The sequence below is a fragment of the Protopterus annectens genome, chromosome 4.part0, assembly GCF_019279795.1.
Source record: "Protopterus annectens isolate FY-2018-M chromosome 4.part0, PAN1.0, whole genome shotgun sequence".
Lineage (NCBI taxonomy): Eukaryota > Metazoa > Chordata > Ceratodontiformes > Protopteridae > Protopterus > Protopterus annectens.
In genome coordinates, this window is record NC_056733.1 from 823668363 (window position 1) to 823684712 (window position 16350).

Below are 16350 nucleotides of genomic sequence, written 5' to 3' on the forward strand. Positions count from 1 at the left end.
GATAGGTGGGGGAAGAAAGTTTACACCTCAACTACTCTAGCTATGAGAGCACTGAATTGTCAATTTCACATGCTTAAATACCAGCAATTCCTAATGTCTCAAATAAAACAAAAGATGGGCATGCACCCTCAACAGTTTGAATTCAAGGAAATGCAAGATCTGCTGCATGCAGCTGAACAGGTGGGCAAACATACTTTACAATGTGGTTTTGATGCCTTGGAAGCTTCCTCTGGAGCAGCTGTTACTGGGTCTGTTATACGTAGGCATACTTGGTTAAAGGAACAATCTCTGCCTGATCATGTTAAAGCAAAGTTACTGGATGCACCCTTACAGCAGGATGTTTTATTTGGGGTTAAAGCAGAGGAGGTTTTAAAGAAAATGGAGGATAAGGCAAAATCTATGCAAACGGTCAAAGATTTCTTACAGGTACAGCCCCCACGCTTCAGCAGAAATTGGCCAACAAAAAATTGGTCCTTTCCAGCTTCTGACAGACCACAGAGGGGTAAATACAGGCCCCCAAGGGGCAGAGAACAGGCACAAATCCCTTACAAACCTCGCCAATGGGGCACTACAACACAGAAGGGAGGAGAAGACAGGTCCCAAACTACTAGAAGGCAAACACAATGACTCAAACCTCAAACTGCCAAGCAAAACCCTCTTGGCAGCTCCCTTGGGAGGAAAATTAGCACTTTTTGCAGACAACTGGCGCATCATCACAAAGGACAAATGGGTCCTGGATGTTATCTCACACGGATACAGGTTCCATTTCCACACCTTGCCAAGGATAAAAGGAATGCCAAACCTGCCACAAAAATCTATGGGCAGAGGCACAAAAACAAATTACAGCTCTCTTGGACATGAGAGCCATTCAACTGGTACCTACACAGGAGCAAGGCCAAGGATTTTACTCAAGGCTCTTTCCAGTCCCCAGAAAGGACAATGCTTGGAGACCCATTCTGGACCTTTCAATCTTAAACACCTTCTTGCAAGTACCCAAATTCAAGATGCTAACACTACAGCAGCTTCTTCCCATGTTGGGCAAGAAAGCTTGGCTAGTAACGTTGGACCTCAAGGAGGCATACCTGCATGTCCCTATCAGACAAAATTGCAGAAGATACCTCCGTTTCCTTGCAGGTTCAACCCATTACCAATTCTCTGCACTGCCCTTTGGCTTATCTACTGCGCCCAGGGTCTTCACAAAATGCCTGGCACCAGTAATTGCATACTGCAGACAGAGGAATTCAAATATACCCATACCTGGACGACTGCCTCATCCAAGCAGAAAGCAAGGACATTCTCTTACAACACCTGGCTTTTGTAAAACATCATCTAAGTTGCCTAGGGTACACAGTAAACGAAAAGAAATCAAAACTAGTGCCCTCACAAAATATGACATTCCTGGGTGCCAGCTTGAATACAACGGCCCAGATGGCTTATCTGACGCCAGACAAACAACTATAATTAACTCAATACTTCAGAACAATGGCAACAAAGACTCAACTCCCTGCAAGAAAAATTCTGCAGGCCTTGGGCTTCATGGCATCTTGCATACTACTAATACCATTTGCAAAACTGCATATGAGGAAATTACAATGGTACCTAAAAAGCGTATGGACTCAACACAGCCACAGCTTGGAAACAATGATAAAACTCATTCCCTGCCTTCAACAGGAGCTTCTCTGGTGGTCACAGGCTTGTCACCTAAACAAGGGTCAGCCTTTCACCCTACCCCCAGCCAGGCAAACTATGACAACAGATGCAGTGGACTATGCCTGGGGGGCACACATGGCAGGACGGTGCGTTCAAGGCTTATGGACAGCAGATCAAAGGAATCTGCACATCAATCAAAAAGAAATGCTAGCTGTACAAAATGCTCTGACAGCCTTCAATGACCTCTTGCATCCAGGATCGCTTATCATAAGGACAGACAACACCACAGTAATGTGGTACATAAACAAACAAGGGGGTACACACTCCTACCCTCTATGCAGGCAAGCAATGACCTTGTGGAACACAGCACTGACTTACCAAGTTCAATTACAAGCTCAATTCCTGCCAGGAAAAAAGAACACATTGGCAGACGATCTAAGCAGAAGCATCATGGATCCCCACGAGTGGAAACTGGATCCACAAGTATTCGCAATGATAACTCTAAAGACATGCTTCTGGAGCATTTCTCCCCGGGCCTCCGCTGAAAACAGGATCTGTGGAACCAAGTCGGACATTCCCGGTCAACAAATGTTAAATAAATAAAATAAAATAAAATTAAAAAAACTCAGAAATGGGGGCTCCCAGACATAGACCTGTTTGCCAGCCCTCAAAACTATCAGCTAACAAAGTTTTGCACAAGGACTTTTCACCATCAAGCTTGGAAAGTGGACGCACTCTCATTCAGTTGGAAGATGCTAACAGTATATGCCTTTCCTCCACTACCCCTTCTCACAAAGGTGCTACTGAAAGTCAGGATGGAGAGACCCCAAATGATACTCATTGCTCTAGACTGGCCACGCCAGCACTGGTACCCACTATTAAGGAATATGGCCCAGGGCCCACCATGGATTCTACCACAAATTACCCACCTGCTCAAACAGCAAGACAATCAGATTCTACACAGCTAGCTCAAAACCTTAAACTTGGCTGCATGGCAAATCACCTAAGCAACCAGCCAGCTCCTCTCTCACAAGCTGTTATGGAAGTTATTCTGGAGGCCAGAAGACCCAGCACCAGGAAAGCCTACTCAGACAAATGGAAAAAGTTTTGCGCCTGGAACCAAGCTAAAGGCCAAAATACCCTTCAACCTGACATACCTCAGATTCTGCAATATCTAACTGAGATGTTACACAAAGGGCTTTCTTTTTCATCTATTAAAATCCATGCCTCAGCCATTTCTGCTCACTACAACACGTATCCTCCCTTATTTTCACATCCACTTTTAAGGCAGTTTCTCAGAGGGGCCAAGAACATTAGGCCTCCCAGGAGAGCACCAACACCTACTTGGGACCTCAACTTTGTTCTGGAAAAACTCACGCTACCTCCTTTTGAGCCATCTTTCTCAGCTGACTTACAGTTTATATCATGGAAGACTGCCCTGCTGCTAGCAATCACTTCAGCTAGAAGAGTTTCAGAACTTCAGGCACTAATGGCAGTAGAGCCTTTCCTCATTTTTCATCAAGACAGAGTTTCTCTACGAACTAACCCCTCCTTTATACCTAAGGTGGTATCCAGTGTGGCTCTAAATCAAACCATCCATTTACCCACCTTCTTTCCAAATCCACAGAACAAAGGAGAAAGACTCCTGCATTCCTTGGACATTCACAGGCAGCTACGTTACTAGTTGGATAAAACTAAGGTTTTCAGAAAATCTGACCAGCTTTTTTGTATCCTATGCTACAGCATCACAAGGAAAGGCTATCTCAAAACAAACCATTTCCAAATGGATAGGACATTGCATATGTTTTTGCTACACCCACCATGGAAAACCAGTTCCTGCTGCCATAAGGCCCCACTCTACCAGGGCAGCAGCTACATCTACAGCCTTCCTCAGGGGGGTTCCAACCAAGGATATTCTGGAAGCTGCAACTTGGAGTTCAGTACACACCTTTACTAAACATTACCACTTACCACTTTACTCTAAGACTAGAGCTGGCTTCGCCACTGCAGTTTTGCAAGGCCTTCTAGCCTCCTCTAACCCTGTTTGACTCCACCGCCAATCCTTAGCTTTGAGATTCTACCCAAGTGTGATGACTGCAGCAGGGTAACACGATGAACATAGTACAGTTTTGTACCTACCATAAATGTAGATGTTCGAGTGTATACCCTGCTGCAGTCCAGGTTGCCCTCCCTCCATCCCCTCTAAACTAGTTGAACTTATCTCTACCACTCTATTCTATACTACCTCTGTGGTGTATTTGCTTGTGCCTAGGAGTTTTGTTTTATTTTATTTTTCCCATATAGTTATATGTATATGTAAATATATATATATATATATATATATATATATATATATATCTTTTGCCTACCTATTAGGGGCAACTGACATCTGGGGCAAGAAAAACTGAAGAAAATGGCGTTGGATGCCTCTGATATATCCCTGGCGCTCTGATGTCAGGGAAGAAGTGACAGCAACCGACGCCGAACCAAGACTTTGGAATTCGTGCCGACTTCGGGACCGCCTGACGGCAGGATAACCCAAGTGTGATGACTGCAGCAGGGTATACACTCGAACATCTACATTTATGGTAGGTACAAAACTGTACTTTTCCGATACTGGTGTATTTTACACAATAACTCGATGTTATTCTTATAATCCGGGCTGAGCCTGCAATTGGTCATTTGTTATCAGTGCCCTTTCACTGGTAAACAAATAGAAATAAAAATAAATAAATAATTGCACACATTTATGTATTAGGTTGCCACAAGACTGCCAATGCACTCTATCTGCCTTTCCCTTACCAGCAAAAAATCTAAAGAAGGTATATATTGTGGTACAGGCTGACCTCTAATTGCTATAGTAATGGTGTATGCCAGGAGACATCACACTGCTGAAAAAAAGATCAGTGTCCTCCTCAGACATACACTGAGTTTTGTAGAAACAAGCCTATATTAATACTTTTTTTTTTCTTAAAGTGCATTATTACTCAGTTGTACTTTCAAGTCTGAACATATGGAAATACTTCTTTTGCCAAAAGAGTGAATGGTCTTTTTGGCCTGAATGCTGGGAAGCAAGACTGCCAGAAAAATAAAAAAAATGCATGAAACAGATGAAGTAGAAGGGGGGATGCTGGAGGCTAGGTGAAACAGCCTTATATACAAGATGGATTTCTTCTGATTGCATGTGTATGTTGTGTATGTATAAATATAAATCTTTTGGAGAAAGTAAATACATTTGTTTTAATTACTGGTATCTTTTCTTCTCTCCTCAGCTGCTCCAGTACCTCTGCCTTCTTACCCAAGCTCAGGATCGGGCAGTTCCTGTAGCAGCTCCTCCACATCCCATCTGGCCTCTCCACCAGTAAGTGTGCCTCTGTAGCAGGAAATGTCTTAGTCACTGTTACACTTTCAGATGCATTGTTTTAGGGACAGGAGTATGCAGATGATCCAGAAGGAAGCAGCTTAACAAAACTTTTTCTGAGAGCATCAGTTTTAGAATGTACGTTGTTTGTACTGCTTAGCCCTTTGAAGATACAGTAGAACTGTTCATCCTGTACTTAGAGCTGTGATGTGAGCATATACTTGAGTTGTTACATGTCCTGCTTTCAGAACTAAAAAATTAAAATACTTTGACAGTAGCTTAAGTAGAACTTCACAGAGATACTCTGAAAGCGCACATCACCTTAACTATATTTTATTAGTGAAAGTTACTAAAAAGATGGCAGCAGAGGAGTCTTATCTTAGCCAAGGAGTGTAGTGATGATGGTGGGGCGTGAGTTTTATGGTTAAAATGGGCCATTGTGCAGTGAAATGTGAGCTTCTGAATGTGAAGAGAAGACTAACCTGCACAGGGTAGGGAAAAGTCTGACTTAAATAAAACTTATAAAATTGAAATCTTCTTTAGGTTTAAATTGGCAAACTCCTGTGAGTAGTTCAGGGTGGTCCTGATGTATAGATCGTATGCTATTCATGTCATTATTGATCACGGATGGGTCTTGCTCCTGAGCTCGAGCTCCTCCCCTTACTTCCTGTTACCCACAATCCTCAGGTCTCATTTGCTGTGATTAGTGAACAAACGTGTTCCTGCTGCTGGAGTTTGCTATATTTACAGATAAGTAAATTTAGGTTTTTTTCTGTCCTTCTTTCCCTCTTCTAGTAAGCACTTTTTAGTGCTAATATTAGATCCCCCCCCCCCAATTAGTGATCTCGCTGGTCTTTAGGGTGTTTCACACCCTTTTTCCCTTTTTCTTCTTCTTCATCCCACTTTTGTGTGTGTGTGTGTGTGTGTGTGTGTGTGTGTGTGTGTGTGTGTGTGTGTGTGTGTGTGTGTGTGTGTGTGTGTGTGTGTGTGTGTGTGTGTGTGTGTGTGTGTGTGTGTGTGTGTGTGTGTCACTGTGTGTGTGTGTGTGTGTCACTGTTTAGGGGTTTTTGTTATGGCCGAAAAACCCTCTGGTTTTACATGCTGCTCCTCATGTGGCTGGAAACTAGCTCTTGCAGACACGCATGAGGAGTGCATCTACTGTCTAGGAGAGCCCCATTTGGAGATGGAGTGTGATATCTGTGCAGGATTCAATTCCAGGCTCTCCTAGACAGTAGGAATAAGCTGCTTCTCAAGAGGCTGGCCAAAGGGGGTCCCTTGATCTCGGGCTCCCCTTCCAAAGCCCCTTCAGATCCCAAGAGGAAGCTGTCTTCCTCTCGGGACTCCCCTTCTAAATGGCCCAGGCTGTCGGATCCATTTACCCCAGGTCTGAGTCCAGTCTTGGGGGTATCATCTCCGAAAGCCTCTGCTCCCCCGGCCAGCTCCGACTCCTCTGAGGTTCAGAGGTCCTCATATCCAATTGAATTGAAATCCCCCTCAGCTCCAATGAGTTTGTTGGATCCATCTGCATGGAAGCTTGTACGCTCAGATCTGCCTGGGCCTTCAGATCAGACAGCTCCTTCAGAGCCAGTTGTTATTATGATCCTCCAACCACCTCCAGACTGTCTGATTCAAAGAGATCTAGCAGGTCCTCATCTAGGGACCGCAGGCACTCTATCCACTCGGGCCATATTTCAGTTTCCTCTCGTGTACTGGGAATCTGCTCCCACTGGATATGGACCAGATGATGAGGAGTTTTCTAAAAGCCCAAATGGAACTGGTCCTGCTTCCGTCCCCTAGCTACTTGCCAAGGGGCGTTTCTCCCACCTCTGATCTCCTCTCCTCCCACCCAACTCCTGGGAGTTCAGTGCCCTGGGGTCAAAGCTTTCCCAAGGAGAGGCCATCAGGTAGTGCCCCCACTCCCATGTCGCCTGGGTCCCTTGCTGGCTCATCCCGCTTGCCATCTGGGTTGGCTTTGACTCAGGCCCAAGAAATCCCTGGAGGCCACCGGGGTGGGGGGCCAGTCTGGAGTTTTCAGATCATTCTTTTCCCTTGGAGGCCTCCACCCTGGATAGCTTGGGTCTGATATTGTCCGGGCACATCGGTACTGTGCCAGGGTCTCGCCTCCCACCTCAGTCAGTCCTGAATGGGGGGGAGGAAGGTGGGGTTTTGTCCAGTCTATCCGCCTTCCAGCCGATAGAGAGGACCATCTCTGGTTGGTCATGAGCCTCTTCCTCGGCTCTGGACCTAACCCTGCCTGGTTCGTTTTGGGCAGTGAGCCTGCATCATCGGTCCGGGGTCAGCCTCTCTGGGAATGCCTTCAGAAGGGAATCACCCCCATAGGGGTGCCCTCCTCCTCCGAGTCCTCCCCAGAGCCCACGATGGAGGAGCCTCCTCAGAAGAGTATGTGCAAGAGGGGGCACCTAGACTCCCCTCGAGAGTCACTCACAGAAGACACGGATTTCGAGGACAAGGATGAGTCCCCCAGACTACCATCCAAGGAGGTGTCCTTTGGCAACATACTTGAGATCCTGAAAGAGCAGGGTGGTTGGTCTTCCCCCACCCCGTCCTCTGAGAAATCTGTGTTCCTGAAGGCATTCGGGGTGGGCCCATCTACCTCCTGGGTGTCTCCCCCTGTGGATGAGTTAGTCCAGCTCATTGCCAGCTAGGTGTGGAAGGAGCCGGACACAGTCAAACTGGTACCCAAGAGAGAGGATAAGTTCCTCAGTTCCCCCAAAGACAAACTGTTCTGGAGTAAAGGTGTCCCTGTGGATGCTATTGTGGTTGTCGCAGCCACCAAGAAAGAGCTCGCGGAACAGAGCTGTACGGTCCATTCCCCTAATAGGGAGTCTAAAGCAATTGACCATTTTGGGAAGTGCATGTATGCCTCGGCTATGTTCTGGTTGAGGACTACAAATTACATGACACACTTTGCATGACTGCAAAGGTATTTGGTGTCGGAACTTTCCTCTTCCCTTTCAGAGTTGTTGTCTCCGGAGACCATGAAGGTGGTTTCTCTGAAGCTCTCCAGGCTGACTTCCCTAGTTAATCCCTTGATGAGGATGATCTCAAATGCTGTAGAGGCCACCTCATGAGCAACGAATACAGGCATTGGCATCATGCCTGGCTTCGCCTTTGCGGGTTTACAGACAACTTTAAGGCATCCTTTACCAATGCCCCATTGAAATCTTTGCCCAATGAGAAGTCTTATCTTAGCCAAGAAGTGTAGTGATGATGCTGGGGACTGTGTTTTATGGTTAATGTGGGCCATTGTGCAGTGAAATGTAAGCTTTTGAATGTGAAGGGAAGGGTAACCTGCACAGTTTGGGGAAAAGTCTGACTTAAATTAAACTTATAAAATTGAAATCTCCTTTAGGTTTGTTACCAAACTCCTGTGAGTAGTTCACGGTGGTCTTGATGTATAGTTATAAAATTTGATTCAGCAATGAATACCAGCAACAGGATGCGTGAACAAAATTGTTTTCTCCCTTTTAAGAACACAGACTTTTCTAACAGGTTAACGTTTGTGAAGCATTCACTTGTTTATTGTATGACTCAGTGCTTCAGTCCACACTTCCACTCTGATTTCCAGAGCTTTTGCAGATGTCCCTACTCAGCTGAGCTCCACTGTTTGCCCAGGACTTTAATGTGATACACTGCTAAAAGAAGCAGCTTCCTTTATTTTTTCTGCTTAGGACTAATCAATTATGACTCCCTCAGTCCATCATCACCTCCTAGGTAACTTTCGGAATGTAAAAAGGTTTGGGAACCTTTTCTGTTGAAGTTTAACTAAGTAAGTAATAGGTAAGTGTATTATGTACACAATTTTCTGATTAACCTTACAAATTCTGGCTTGAAAAGTTTCAGTGGTGTTTTGCAGAGTTCAAAATTTTCTAAAAAGACTTTTATTCACAATAGTTTTGTTTATTTTTTGTTTGTAAGTTTATTTGTATGTTTCTTTCGTTGTTTTGTTGGTAGAGGAACATCAGATATCCTCTGAGCACTGTGTGACCTGCAGAAGGAAGATTCTGCTTATGCAGGAGGTAACTTTGAAAGTTCACCTAGCCCAGGAAAAACTTGAGGCTTTGATGCAGGCATCTGTCTGCTTGAAGCCTGTGAGTGCCATCCACAAATTTAAAAAGAGCTAGAAAGTCTCACATGGAAGAGCAGAAACAGAAATATGGAGCAGCTGAAAAACAATGTTTGTAAAAGGGAATTTGTGATCCTAGAGAGTGAGACCTTTTTAATCCCACCTGTCTCACTGATGCCAAAGCATACCAGACCCAGTGAGGTTTTGTTAAGTACATTCCTGATTCCATACCCACTTTCTGCCATCTCTCCTCCTGTCCTGATCTCATTGGAGGCAGACAGTAGGACAGTGTGTTGTGCTGCTGTGCAGGCCTCCATTAAGAAGCTTGATGCATCTAGGCCAGATGCCAGTTCTCAGGCACTTTCAGTTGACTTCCTCATCTTGAGAGTGTCAGAGTAGAGGAGAAAACTAGAGCAGACAGGGCCAAAGCCCTGCTAGTAGACCCTGTCTGGCCAAAGCAACCATGGTTCTCCCATATAGTCTAGGTGACCAGAAATGGTTCTCTGTGACTTTACGGTTCCATCCCAAGATGAAGGGGCTCTGGTGTACCCCAGTCAGTCCGATAAGTTTCAAAGACTAGTTCTTACAGGTAGTGCTGCACATTCCCCAAGAATCTAAAAAGCAGCACTGTCAAGTCAGATCTGTCCCAAGTGGAGCAGCTATTTGGTGGTGTTCTTCAAGGGGAAAGAGTCCTTTCAGAAACCAGAAAATATGGGCTCTTACAATACCTGGTGGAGCTGTTTTAGGGGATTTGTCCTTTACCTCTGTCAAGGCATACCTTCCAGTTACTGGTGCATGTCCCCTGGACCCATTCCCTTTTCTGCTACACTATAATGAAGCAATCCCAGTGGAAACCCCCTAACAAACCAGTAACTCCCACCTGGGACCTTAATTTTGTAATTGAAAAAAGCTAAGCCTGGTCCTTCTTGAACCAGTATCCTTAGTGACCCCAACTTTCTGTTTTTGAGTATCTTGATGTTCATTTTAGCAATTACTGCTGCAGTGTTATTCCATTGTCATGGGATTTGCTGAAGGCACATCAATCCTTCTTGTCTGCCTGCTGGAGCTTTTGTGGACTTCTCTGGCAAGCCTAGTTCCTCCTTACCTAGTGTAACTCCACTGTGTTGTCTATAAGGTGGTGACAGTTGCACTATTCACTCCTTGTACTACAAAGAAAAAAAAAACAGTTGTTAGTCTGCTGAATGTATCAGGATCCATCTGAGTAGATAACTGAGAACAGCTTGGTATCCAGTCTGGGAACATTTATAGGCTTTAAATTTATAGTGATAATGCTATTTGCTAACTATTGTCACTGGCTTTGATTTATAGAAAATATTATATATTTTTTAAATTCTCTATGGTCCATGACTTCCCTGGAAAAGCATTTTATCAAGTGAGCATGCAGAGGGCAACTCTGCCAAAAGCTTTGCATTCAGAGTCTTCTTTTTTCTTGGGCAAGGAACACTAGGTTGCCTGCTGTGAACTCTGTTATTAAAATTATTTTAGCAAATAGGATCAAAAATGTCAGTGCCTACAGAGATCAGTGAAGACTAGAAACCTTGGCCCTGCCCAGCCATCTCCCTGGTAAGCCTTTTGCATCTGGCCTTCAGCCTAAAAAAAAAAGCTTGTGGGACAAAGCAACTTAAGAAAATTTTGATTATGTATCCAGCAGATACAAAGCAACATACCATGGAGACTCCCATCAATCCCACAGCAGCCTGCAGACATCAGTACTTTTACCTTGTGCTCCTTCAGCCCTATGCCTCACTGCTTTGGAATCCCTGACTGTCTTGACCCCTTGAAGACAGACAGTGATATTCAGAGTTCAGCTGCCTCTTCAAAGACTTTTAAAGGAGATTTTGAGATGGTAAGACTGGATGCCATTTTCCAGGTACCTGTGAAAGGCATCCATCCCTCATGCTTTAGCTGTTCATCTCTGGCCCTATGGTATAGACTGATAAGGCCATGACTGTGCCTAGACAACCCAAGTTTAATTAGTGTCTGGGAACCACTAGAAGGACTGGAATGGGAGGCTGGAAGGGAGTGGCTCATGTTAGCCACTCATTCTGGGGAGGGATGGGGTGGCTACACCTGCTGTCCTGCTGATCCCAGCAGGTTTGCTGCAGTAACAGGTGTGCCGGGGTACTACAGGATGCAGTCAATAAATGGTTCCTGGTGGCTACATGCTATGCATAAGGCAGGAGGTGACCCTTGCAGAGGCATTGATTTTCTCACTGAAGATTTTATCTTACTGCCATTTAAACCAGTGCATCTGTGACCTTGAAGTTCCTTATCAGGATTACGCTATGATGTTTTGTTTAGGTGGGTGTTGGAGATGCAATCCCTGTGCATGGAGCTGTGTTACATCTTCCATAAAGACAGAAAAAACTCTTATGATAATTCCATCTACCAAAACATGTATTAATAGAGTCCACATTTGAAACCCCTACAGAAAAGGCTAATTTACTCTCTAGCCCCAGAGTAGTATTGGGCATAAATAATATGAATACTACAGGCCTCTAACACCAATTTCATTGCAGACTGGTGGCAGACTGGTAGGATCTCTGCCTCACAGCTCCAGGGTCTGAGAATCATTCCTGACCTCCAGTCAGTGTCTTCATGTAGTTTGCATGTTCTTCTGGCATCTGTGTGGCTTTTCTTTTAGACTTTTCAGTTTCCCTCTCCAAAGCATTTTGATTGATTGAATATACCAAACTGCCTTTTTATTTGTTTGATTGGTTGCTGTAAAATTGTCTTGCATTTGGCCTTTACACTTGTATGTTTGAAGGGGTTCCACAAAGATCAGTCTACATCCATGTTAGTTCATGCAGGTAAATGTAGTGAGAAAATACATTATCAAAAAAACTGAAGTTAATAATTTTTTCTTCTTCCATACAAGCAGTCCCTGGCAGAAATTCAACATCTGCATGAAAAGACATTGATGTCCCCCACACAAGGCTCACCTGGCTTCCTGCATGGTTCCAAGGAGTCGGTCGGCAGTAGCAGCAAGAATTCATCTTGTGACACAGATGACTTTGTTATGGTTCCTGCACAGCTGTCAAGTAAGTCTGGTTTTGCAGTGTCCACTGCTTTAGCCGCTGAGAGTTAAACAAAAGCCCCAGCTTAACAGGGGCCGATCTCCAGCGCTTGGAGAACACCTTCCCTGCTAAGTAGTCATGTGATAACATTTATTTACTTTGAATATTGAATAATAGCTGTCAGTTATTGATCTGTTACTTCACGGGGCTAATATACAATGAAACAAACTGGATATGAATAAATAAGGAATTAGATTAGTTAGATATTAACTTATATGTATTTTATGTCCACACATAATTGAAACAGCTTTGTTCCAATGCAGCTTAGCTTCCTTGTTCTCATGTCCTCTTAAGAAATACACAGAAGCAGACTTGCATATTAGTTGGCCAAGATTAGCTTTCAGATGAGGAAACAAGATGGAATTGAACAGAAACTTGCAGTTAGCAGGGCTTATATGTACCATTGGGTACTAATGTTTTTACTGGTACTTTTGAAGGGTAAGACGTTTCAGACAAAAATAAATTGCGATTCTAACTTCTTTTCTTGCAGATGTCCATTTTATAATGCATTTGTTAGAGTAGATTGGTAATGACATTAATGTGGGTCTGAATTCACAAGCAGCTGTCCGACATTGTTTAGATTAGGCTGCATTTTCTGCAAGATTAGAAGTAAATACATTGACTATGCTTCAGTTTTTATTTATTGCAGCACTTGCTGACTTCATGAATAGTTTGCAGAGAATCACTTAAAAAAACAGATTTCTAATATGTAAAGTATTAGATCTGAAGTAGTTAACTTCATTTGTCAGCAACCTTTGGGAATCGGATCCGACCTCGGATCCGAGCCGGCAATCTTTCATAGCTTAGAGCCGAGCTCCTAGCTCCTCCCCTTAACCCATAATCCCCTGCCAACCCTGACTGACCTCAGATCTAGTTTGCCGCGCTTCTTGTCAGCAGCTGGGTTTTTGAGCTCCTGGTTTCGTAGGGTCTTGTGAGAGTTTTGTGAGAGTTTTTAAATTTTTTTATCCCCGTAAGTGTACAAGTGTGTTTTGTGGTCAGGTTTCCCTTTTTTGGCTAAAACTAATACCCTCGCTGGTCGTAGCTTCTGTGTGTTGTGTGTTTGGGGCCTAACGAGTGGGTTTTTTCTTTAAGATGTCTGAGTCCCCAAAACTCATCTTTTCTAAGTGCACCAAGTGTGGCCATAAGCTCTCCCCAGCGGATGGCCACACTCGGTGTGTACGGTGCCTTGGGGTTGAACACCTTTCCTCTGGGTGTTCCATCTGCGCGGCGTTCAACCTCATCGCACTGAAGGACCGGAGGTCGAAGCTGATCCTAGCCGGACTTTTGCCCCCAGATTCGGCTTCGGCCTCCGGTGCTCCTGTGGCCTCCTCCCCGGCTTCGGCGGCGGCCACTCCTGCCTCTCTCCCTCCGGTCGGGACTCAAACTCCCGCTACAGCTCCGGAGGAGAGGGAGGCCAGGAAAGAAAAAAGGAGGGAGTAGCACCACAAGCGGCCTCGGCCCCCCCGGCTAAGCGGTCTTCTCCCACCAGGGCTTCCCGGTCTCCCCCTTCTCGGTTCCGGTCTCCGTGCTTCTCACCGGGCCCCGAGGAGGAGGAGACCCGATCTCCGTCGAGGTCATCGAGGCGGCATTCCCAGCCAGCCTCGGTGGCCTCATCGAGATCGACTCGTAGCCTTTCCGACACAGATTTGGACCGGATGATGCGAAGGTTTCTCCAGGCCCAACTGCAGATGGGAATGCTCCTGCCTCCCCCCCCCCTCCGGGGGGGGAGCTCGACACCTTTCTTTGCCCCGATAGCTCCTTCTCCGACCCGCTTCCCGGGTTCAGAGCCTTCCTTCAGAGCCAAGCAGCCTTGGAGCTGGAGGTGGGTCGGCGCCGACAGTATCGGGTACTTCGGCGCCGACTCTTCCCTCGAGCCTGTCGGGTCCATGTTTGTCGGATCCGGGCTCTCGGAGCCGTGGACTGAGCGTTGGATCCGAGAGAATCAGTATGTCTTCGGCTCCATCTAGGTCGGAGCACACTGGTCTGTCGGATCCGATGGCTTCGGCGCCGACCCTGATCCGTCCATCGTATCTGAGCGAGGGTCTGCTCTCCGATCCCAGAGAGAGCGGCTCTCCCTCGGCGTTCAATGTGGTGGAGAGGGCACTGTCGAGTGCTTCCAGGCCCCCGGTCCTTGCTTCGGCTCCGCCCCGCACTCCCTCTCTGTTGGGTCCGACTTCCATCACCCGGCCCCAGGGACAGCCTGCTTTGATGTCCCAGGTCGTTCCCTTGGAACAGGACGTGGCTGGTGAGACGTCCTCGGACAGTCCCCCCCCCCCCCCGAGGACATCCCTCACAAGCGAAAGTGCAAGAGGAGGCACCTGGACTCCCCCGAGTCCTTGACTGATGACACGGATTTGGATGAAGAGGAAGGCTCCCCTAGGTCACCTAGGTCAGGATAAGAGGGGGGGTGGTCTGCCCCCAAGGCTTCCTCTGACGAATCCATGTTCCAAGAGACATTCGAAGCAGGCCCATCTACCTCTTGGGTGTCCCCTCCGCCCGACCCCTTAGTGGACCTTATTACCACTAGGGAGTGGAAGGAGCCGGACACTGTGGAGCCAGTCCCCAAATGCCCGGACAAGATCTTTAGTCCGCCCTCCGAGAGGTCCCACTGGAGCAAAGGTCCCCCCGTAGATGCCATGTTGGTGGCAGTGGCCACCAAGAGGGAATTAGCTCAGGAGAGTCCCTCGGTCCATCCACCGAGCATGGAGTCCCGTTTGATGGACCGTTTAGGGAAGCGGGCTTTTAGTTCAACGACCTTCTCGGTGAGGTCTCTGAACTACATGGCACATGTTATTCGACTGCAGCGGGACCTTATCAAAGAGTACGCTGCGTTGCCCCCGGAGTCCATGTCGGTGGAGGACAAACGGTTGTACTCCACTCGGATGGCCACTCTCAGGTCCATATCTAACACCTCTATGCGGCTGTTGTCCCACGTCATGCGACGTCAGGCCTGGCTCTGGCATTGCGATTTCACGGAATCTTTCAAGGCGGCATTTGCGAATGCCCCTTTCGATGGTTCTGCCCTGTTTGGCAAGGCCATTTGCGAGACTTTGGTCCAGAGCGAAAAGGACGGGAAGACGTTGTCTGCCGTCGGATTCTGCTTCTCTGCTCCCCAGAGGTCCTTCTCCAAGAAACAAAAGGGACAGAAGAAGATGTGGTTCCGGAAGTTGCAACAATCCCAGTCCGCTCCGGATCCCCAGTCCTTCCGTGGCAGAGGAGGACAGGGTGGACGCCACCCTAGAGGCAGAGGGGGCCCGAGGAATGGTGGGTCCAGAGAAGCTTTCTCTGACCGGCCCACCCAGCGACCCTGAGGGGTTGTCCGACTGCTCCTCTCTGGAGGCAGTCGGGGGACGTTTTTCGAGGCACCTGGCAGCTTGGGAGTCCATCACAACAGACCGCTGGGTGCTTCGCATCATATCCAGAGGATACCAGATTCCCTTTTCTCACATCCCTCACCAACCCAAACACCTCCCCAACGTCCCACCCGATCAGAGGGAGGCTGCAGCTGCGGAAATTCAGCAGCTTTTAGGAAAAAGAGCCATCCAACACGTCCCCCCAGACCAGTTCGGATCGGGTTACTACTCCAGGTTCTTTTTGGTGCCAAAAAAGACGGAGGACCTAAGGCCAATCCTCGATCTCTCCCTCCTAAACCTGTCAGTAACCAAAGAAAAGTTCCGGATGGTCACCCTTCAATCCATTCTCCCCCTGTTGCGGGAGAGTGACTGGATGTGCTCGATAGACCTCAAGGATGTGTATTACCACATTTTGATGGACAAACGATCCAGGAGGTTTCTCCACTTCCAGCTAGGAGCCAGTCATTATCAGTTCAGGGTCCTTCCCTTCGGTCTCACCTCAGCCCCCAGGCTGTTCACCAAGGTTTTAGCAGTGATAGCGGCCCACCTGAGGCTCCAGGGAATGCAGGTGTTTCCATACCTAGATGACTGGTTCCTGACCGCCCCAACAAGGCATCTACTCTGCTCAGCAAGGAATTACTTTCTCCACCTTGCTCCCCGGCTGGGGATCACCATCAACACGGACAAATCCTTTCTCAACCCGACTCAAGTGATAGACTTTATCGGGGCCAGATTAGACACCAACAACTTACTAACCTTCTTAACCACCAAGCAACTTCACACCCTGAGACTACATGTGCG

At 46.8% G+C, this 16350-nt stretch overlaps 1 protein-coding gene across 1 annotated transcript in view; it reads left to right on the forward strand.

Annotated features, from left to right (window-relative positions):
• The window catches only part of ULK1 (unc-51 like autophagy activating kinase 1), a 1203955-nt gene that overhangs the window by 737557 nt on the left and 450048 nt on the right, over window positions 1–16350 (forward strand). The window contains exons 12-13 of the mRNA XM_044068766.1: window positions 4923–5011; window positions 12001–12160. Coding sequence (XP_043924701.1) covers window positions 4923–5011; window positions 12001–12160 — 249 coding nt within the window. The remainder of the gene's footprint in view (window positions 1–4922; window positions 5012–12000; window positions 12161–16350) is intronic.